Source organism: Papaver somniferum, chromosome 3 (genome assembly GCF_003573695.1).
Source record: "Papaver somniferum cultivar HN1 chromosome 3, ASM357369v1, whole genome shotgun sequence".
Taxonomy (NCBI): domain Eukaryota; kingdom Viridiplantae; phylum Streptophyta; class Magnoliopsida; order Ranunculales; family Papaveraceae; genus Papaver; species Papaver somniferum.
In genome coordinates this window covers 202343890-202351818 of record NC_039360.1, presented here as the reverse complement: position 1 = coordinate 202351818, position 7929 = coordinate 202343890, and the positions used below count along the sequence as shown (strand labels likewise).

At 36.1% G+C, this 7929-nt stretch overlaps 1 protein-coding gene across 3 annotated transcripts; it reads right to left on the bottom strand.

Annotated features, from left to right (window-relative positions):
* Positions 1-3519: 3519 nt before the first annotated feature.
* Positions 3520-7266, bottom strand: LOC113358438 (E3 ubiquitin-protein ligase SINAT5-like). 3 transcript variants are annotated; one of them, XM_026602005.1, is made up of 4 exons: positions 6856-7266; positions 4664-5050; positions 3759-4132; positions 3520-3660 (listed from the first exon to the last, which is right to left on the bottom strand). In XM_026602005.1, exons 1-3 carry the CDS (start codon positions 7042-7044, stop codon positions 3770-3772), a joined length of 939 nt encoding a protein of 312 aa, XP_026457790.1. In that variant the 5' UTR covers positions 7045-7266; the 3' UTR covers positions 3520-3660; positions 3759-3769. The 3 variants fall into 3 exon arrangements, with proteins under 3 accessions (XP_026457790.1, XP_026457792.1, XP_026457789.1); XM_026602007.1 differs by having other exon boundaries at positions 3765-4132; XM_026602004.1 differs by having other exon boundaries at positions 3520-4132.
* Between the last annotated feature and the right edge of the window lie 663 nt (positions 7267-7929).

Sequence of the window (7929 nt, the reverse complement as noted above, 5' to 3'; positions counted from 1 at the left end):
CTATCATCTTGCATGTTTAAATTTTATTTAATTATATGTATTTCTTATTCTATGAGATTTTTCTTGCTATCACATTTTGGTGATTAGAACATATATCTTATATTTTCTCATGGGTTAAGCTCTCAACTCTTGCAAAAGAGGATTAAACTATTTTGAGAATTGCAGTATTGATCTCTCCACGATTACACTTTTTGTGAATATACTGCTACAGGATTCCGTAAGATGTTCTCTAGGAATCTGCTTACTTCCTTGAATGTATAACCGCCAAGGATAATAGGTGAACTTTAATATTGCGTTCGTACACGGGTAGAGAAGTTATAATTCTTATGTTGAGTCATATCGCCATTAATTGTTCTCATGATCGTAACTGGCATAGAGAATAGTTTTTGTCGATGATTATTATTCTCACGAAAAATCTTGTATCTCAGTGCCTCTAACATTAAGATCGCTATTTTTAACTTCTTTGTTCGTAACTGGAGAGAAGAGAGAAAAATATTGGGATACAAATTTAGTTTGTAGGTAAATGGCGAGTAAGTTTGTTAAATTCCGATAAAATCCTTCTCATGTGATTAAAGTCAAGGTCGTCATGTTGTTTTTTCGGGGATGACATCAAATGGAGGAGAGTTCTTTTGAACTTGTACCTAAACGTAATATCTTTTTGGGGAGAGCAGATGTGGAATTGTAGGAGATACTTGTATCTATACGTCTCCTTGATGCAAAAAACCAAGTTTTCTTGGTGAAATCGTCTAAACTAAAAGCTGGTATGTGTTCTCTAATCTTGAATACTCCTTTATTTAATTCACTCGCTTTTGCCAATTTTGTTGATAAAAATTTGGAGAATAATTTTGTAGTATCGTACTACAATATATGGCTTCTCGGAGCATAATGTAAGAGAGATTGTATTATTATCTATAGGTTTTACCGATTTTGCAAAAGATGTAAGTATTGACTAAGGGGGAGAACATATCACCGCAGTATTGCTTCAAAGTTGCGGTGTAATTGAACTTTGGGGAAGGTATCAATATTATGTTCCTGTATAACAGCCAATAACTAAAGTAAATTTTCATTCTAGCAAAGTTCTTTGTGAATATTATCATAAGTTTTTATTGCTACAGATCTTCAACAACAAAGGTGCTGAACAAACACACGCATAACCATAGAAGAACTTGAAGCACGAAGAATTCAAGACATTTGTTGAAGAACCAAGGAAATCAAGCATAGTGGATTTTTGATCTCTAAAGTTTATTTATTTTGAATCCATATGTATTGAATAGTTTTGTCATTAAAATTGACTAAGGGAGATAAATGATCGGTTGAACCCATCAGTTTTGCTATTTAAAGTTGTTCTCGATGTTAGATAATCAAAACTATTTGTTGATTTATAGTCTACTAAGTCAAGTCTAGGACTAGGTTAGAATTTGGTAGTTGAGTATCAGACATCACCCTAGAAGACTGTATATCGATGAAGATATTTGAAGAAATTTTGTATCGGGTTGAAGACTGGACCATTCTATTTTGCTCACTATCTTACCATTCTATCAGTTGAGACTATGTCGTATGACTTCTAGTAGATTTACAAAGAAGAAATTTCGAGTCAACCTTGTCTTGTTAAAAATCTCGAAATATGATTCTAGCACAGACGTTCAAAGGTCCTTAACAATATTAGTTCGAAACAATTATCATTTAAGAATTAATTTATGGATCAATTGAAAATCGCCCATATAAGTGATTTTATCATTTGGGAATGTTTCAAACATCATAAGAGAAAAATTCGTGAACTTTTGGTATTTCTGCTCAGGGTGGGTTGAAAAACCAGTTTGCAAACTATAGATATCTGATTTTAGAAATGCAGGGAAGGTTGGCGAACCAGTTCGCAAACCGCAAGTTTAGTTGAGAACAATTAACGAACCCGGTTCACGAACTGTGGTGATCTTAGTGGTGTTGGTATATAAGGTTTAACGTCGGCGAACCCAGATCACGATCCGTGTCCACCTGAGTTCACAAACCGGGTACGATTGGCAAACCCAGTTCGCGAACAATGTACATCTGAGTTCTTGATCTGAGTAGGGTTGGCGAACCCGGTTCACGAACTGTAGCACCCTGACTCGTGAACTAGCCTTAGGTTTACGTACCGTTTCACCAATTGTCCCAGTAACAATCAAACAGATCCCCAAAGACCTATTTTTTTTAAATATATTTAGCATTGTTATGACTCTTTTAAACACTTTTAAGACTTCATTGATCACTTAAACACTTATGTGTATGAACCATGATTAAGTTCTTAAGTGTTTTAATGAACATCATATTGTTAATTGTTCATATGGCATATTTTCCAAACCAAACAAGTCATTACACACAGTTCCCGAAACTGGACCATAGTATATATTCTTCTATTGTATTTTCAAGACCAAAAGTGTTAGCTTGATTACCAAGTTATCTTAGCTTGAATTATAAGCAACCCTTAGTCTTGAAAAACTATATTCGTGAATCCAGGTCCGACTATCTTTACCTTGATAGTTCGTGTATCCTGATCTTGTTTTTCTGTTATCGAGGTTTTTGTAACCTCTTTTAGGCAAGATAGATAGAAATCGCAAAGTTCTCTTCATCTCAAACATTGTGATTCCTCATGATAGATATCTGAAAATTGATCTTAAGTAATCTTTTGAAGATGTTCTTGAGAGGTGGTAAAAGATTCAGGCTTCTCATCTATGTGAGTGTACTTGTTATATTTGCTAGCTTTGTATATTGCAAAATGATTTGCAAGCCTTGATCTTTGATCTAAAGGGAAATCAAATAGGGTTATCTGTTAGAGGCAGATTGGTATCAAAACCCCTCATTGAGGTTGAAGCAATTCTTAGACTGTAAAGGACGTTAGCTAAGGGAATCAATTGCGTAGAGTTTTGCGAAGTTCAAGAAACATAAGAAGCATGACTATAACTAAATTGCTTGGAAGGTGGATTTGGTTCCAACTATATTCCTGTCCGAAGTCTTATAGTAGGCTAGTGTTTGTAGCTTCTTAATACAGTTCGGTGTCCAAATCTGGACGAGGTCCCGGGGGTTTCTGCGGTTGCGGTTTCCTCGTTAACAAAATTTTGGCGTCTTGTATTTTTCCTTTTCCGCATTGTATTGTTTATCTTTATAATTGGATTTACCGAAGTTGTACTTATTCAATCTTACTAGATACATCCATTTAATTGTAATCGATATACGAGACTTGTTCTTGCAGAATGCGTATTTTGATAGATAACAAGCTTAATTACTTGGCAGAATTCTGATTGGATTATTTGGATATTGATTTTTGAGAACCTCCAAGTACTCTTCTTAACAATCAGATTCACAGAGTCATTGTCTTATACATACTGATTGAGAAGAGGTAGAGATATAAACTCTATATACATATTGTCAAAAATCGTTAGTTGGTCTGCTTGCAATTGTATTAGTTTTTATCTAAGACAGGCTTCCGAATGAAAAAAATTGGTGATGCACTTGGTACCCCGAGTATTACTCCATACTAACCACTGAAAGAAAGAAATGGCAGAACTTGAAGGAAAAGAACACACAATGAAGCATGTGCGCTGAACTGAAAGCCTGTTTACAAAAGCCGCTAAAATCTTCCGTGACTTGTATCTTATATATTTCATGAATTCCCAACATCTTTATCTGTAATAAGTAATAACATCAGCAGAAACCACATGAAATACAAACACACGACGGCGCAAACAAAGACACAGATAGTCAAACCATGAACGCCAACATACTTTCACCTCAGCTAACTACATAGGTTTGGTATGCACACTCCTGCATCTGAGTTTTGTTGCTCCTTCCAAATGCGTCCTGTAACACGCAACTTCAGTTCCTTCCTATCCCCACCGGAGAAGAAAAGTGCCATGTTTCTCTGAATAATAAGGCCATCATGGCTATCCCTGACCTTCCGGTGGCTATCTCGTATGCTTCTAGGAGTGCCCTCCCATGTAAGCTTCCTACCATTTGCACCAACCTCTAGACTATAGCTGTAGTTCCGGGAATCATTTTCGTCACCCATGAAACGGAGGAATGCCATGTACACAGGGGCCATGCCAAGCTGGAAGGCTTCAAAGTGCAGACAAAAGTACTGGCCAAAGCAATTGAAAACCTGGAAAGAGAAAACAAAAATAATAAATACTCAGGCAGTTGTAATGATGAATGGAAGTATCCGAAATAAAACCCCTAATCATATCACAAGGATAAATTAACATCACTGTGTTAATATACTAATAAAGATATAATAATAGTTAGAATAAGAATATAAATAATACTACAGTAGTAGGTCCAGATGTTGTAGGGTATGAAGATTACAAAAGACTGACAGCAGGCCCAGCAACCAAACTTAGTCATATGCTGAAAAGTTGATTCTTAATAATCCTGTAAAATATAAAGAGTACAGCGTGCCATGATTAGCTTATACTTGAAGAATTTAGGGTCTATCTGGAAAGTTGTGTCGGCATGTGTCCAAGAACAAGGAATAATGACTTGTAGTAATATTCTTGAGTAATTTACTGTGCATGGAAAAGCATCCCACTTCCATAAGATGTAACCATTATTTTCATCCAACCTGTGATAGCTTAATTTTACAAACCTTCGAGATAATGTTAATACCATCGAAAAAATAATAACTCATGCTTACCGTTAGCATCCAGGTGGCATTGTCAACCTCACGTGGATTAGACTTCACATAACGGTGATTGAATGTGCATCCAGTGTGCATGTCTACCTTGTGATAGTCCCTCAGATGGGAAACTAAGAAAGGTATATCCCCAACGACGGAACACTCTGATCCAGCGCATGGGCAATTGTAAGGTCTGAAGTTACACTGAGCCTCGTGCTTCAGCTTGCTGTAGTAGGGGAAAATTTCTGGGCAACCTAAGGAACAATATTTGCAAGGCAGCTCAAGTGACTCAGCTACCTTCTCCAATGCTAGACATCTGATGTCCCCCAGTTCCTGTCTACAGGTCGGGCACCTGTTGTGCACCCTTGTTTTACATGTGGAGCACAGCGTATGCCCATTGTGGCACTGCATCAGCACAAATAACTCAGAAATAAGCAACTGACAACAGTTAACTTGATTTAGCAATGTGAACAAAACAATAAAACATGAACTTCCTCGCAATATAAGCATCGATAGAATCCTTTGATAATGAAATCTCAGAGTACGTTGATACCTTAAAGGTGCTTACAGTTGAACCTAGATATTTATTAATACATGCTAAATTATCAAATTCTTCTGGTGTCTGGACAGATTGGTTAGTCAATATCGTACTGAATACTTCCACAAATCAATAATCTCGATTAATTAAGACATTTTTCCAGTTCCTGTGATATTATTATATTCAGGTTCGATATCGAGTATCAACTTAAAAAACAACAGGGTGAGCCATTAAGTCACAATCTAAAAGGTAAAGATGAAATTAAGCAACAGGTAAAAAAAGCTAAATTAGGTTTCATGTGACTTGTATGGTACCAAAAACATGACATCACTGATAGTTCTGTATTTATATCCCACAAAGTTGCTTTATGAAACAAACAGGCCTGTTAACATCTGCTTATCACCAAAAGAAGAAACAAGACTCCTCAAAAGGACCATGAACCATTTGCATTTCGCAGTCTCACCTAGAACCAATTCTTGACTAGTTTTACAAGTGAAAAGTTACCTACGGGCATCTTTAACTAGCAAGCCACCAAACAACGTCAGAATATCCTATCGGTTGCCAAAGAATAGTAAAAATTTGAGACAAGTAGACGAGAAGACCCAGATTGCAGGAATGCGAAAATTCAACACACTAGTAGGGCCGCTACATTACCCACACCTTTTCATTTTGTCATCCTTACTCTTCACTGACTACATTCTAGAGCTTCCTGCTAGCACGCCTAGTACCACTGCAGATGCCGCAATACCACCATCCAAAAGTAGACGAGCAACTACGATATCAATAGCGTTGGACGTCAAGAAAAGGTTTACAATTATTCCAGGCAAGTTTAAGATTCTAAAACTGCATCCCCTCTCATGAATTCCATAACTCTGGTAGTCACACCCGAATGCAAGCCTAATAGCAATTAAAGCACTAGAGACCAAGTTTTGCCCAAATTTTTTAGCATGAAATCTTACCGAAAGATTAAACAGCTTATTGCAATGTAAAGCTATAAAGTTCCTAACCTGTATAAACTCAACCATCAACGCCAAAGCACCATAAAAAAAAATTCTAGGAAACAGAAACTTCTGCACCTTTCCAAGTGACCAATGAGTAATTTGGTATTTCAAAAGTCAGTGGTAAATCTTCAACGCTGCATCATGCAACTCAGATTTCAATTTGAAAATGCACATAGTGAATTGAAATATAGAACTGGTACCAACACAATAGAAGGAACAACTCTAACTTAGCAATATTGAGTGTAGAAATTCAAACACCCACCAACAAACACAAAAAAATAACCGGAATTCAAACAAGATTTATGCGAGAACTTCTCCTTCTTCACCATTCTAGATACACCAGCTAAAACAAGCAAACCCTTAGCAATCAGATCACAACAATTTAAGCCGCAAATGGACATTATCCTTTCGCACTCGATCACCCTGAACACATAACCCCAAATTCAAAAGCAAACCAAGAAAAACCTTCAAAAACAATCCTCACATTTCCCTATCAATTACCACCAAAACTCACCTTAACCTAAAGAAGCATATCAAACAGAACACTTTGACCTAAACCCCAAAAAAACGATTTAGGATTATAATTTCTTTGTAATCCTCTTCAATTTCCCCAATTCATCAAACAAGTATATCACAAATTACAATAAAAATGAACCCATAAGAAATAATACCTGGTGAATTGGCGGGTACATTGAGTTAGTACAAACGGGGCATTCTAATAACTCATGTACGCTGGTTGCCGGGGAAACAACTGAAGAGAAAATATTTGTGTGAGGTTTAGATGAGAAATGATGTTGATGGATCTCTTCTTCATCAATTCCATCTGATGATGATACACATTCAATACTATCCAACTCCATCTTCTGTTTTTTTCTTTCCAAATAATTCTTTTTTAGCTATGGAAATTGGTTTTCTTTTCTTTCTCTCTCTCTATCTCTTCGTTAGCGACATTAAAGTCGAATTCTGGAAGAATGCAGCAGGAGATAGAGAGGGAATGAGAGAGATTATGGGTAGGGTAGACTGTAGAGAGAGAGAGATGGGAACAAAATTACATCTCAAACTACTTTCCTTTTTTTTTTTTTTCTTTTTTTTTTTTTTTTGCTAGGTAAACAGATACTTTCCTTCGTGTTTCCACACCAGACTTTCCTTTGGATGAGAGAGAGACTCTGAGTGCAACTTTGGATGGGAGAGAAACTGTGAATGCAAACCATGCCTTGCCATGTCGGGTATCGGTGCTCACAAATACCGGTACGGTATGCAGGGCCGTCTTGGGGGCAAGGCGAGCAAGGCGGCCGCTTAGGGCCCCAAATTGTTGGGGCCCAAATATTTTTTTAAAACTAATAGATAACTGTAACAGTTATAAGTGTTAGGAAAATATTTTGTTACAAAAATATAATTGTAACAGATATAATTGTTACTAAATTTTATGTACCAACTATAATTATCCTAATATTTTATTTTTTCAAATCAATTACCAGTTTTTAGGGGCTTATCTTATGCCAAATAATAAGTTTAAAAAGCAAAATCTAGCTAAAAAGATAACTGTAACAGTTATAAGTGTTAGGAAAATATTTTGTTACAGCAATATAATTGTAACAGATATAATTGTTACTAAATTTTATGTGTCAACTATAGTTATCCTAATATTTTAATTTTTCAAATCAATTACCAGTTTTTAGGGGCTTATCTTATGCCAAATAATAAGTTTACAAACCAAAATCTAGCTAAAAAGATGGAAAAAAAAT

What these genes read in the sequence shown, in the direction of transcription:
- LOC113358438 (XM_026602004.1), bottom strand. Translation starts at nt 7,044, where the DNA reads ATGGAGTTGGATAGTATTGAATGTGTATCATCATCAGATGGAATTGAT. An exon ending in TGTACCCGCCAATTCACCAG is followed by an intron (nt 5,051 to 6,855) that starts GTATTATTTCTT and finishes GTGCTGATGCAG; the next exon opens with TGCCACAATGGGCATACGCT. An exon ending in ATGCCACCTGGATGCTAACG is followed by an intron (nt 4,133 to 4,663) that starts GTAAGCATGAGT and finishes TTCTCTTTCCAG; the next exon opens with GTTTTCAATTGCTTTGGCCA.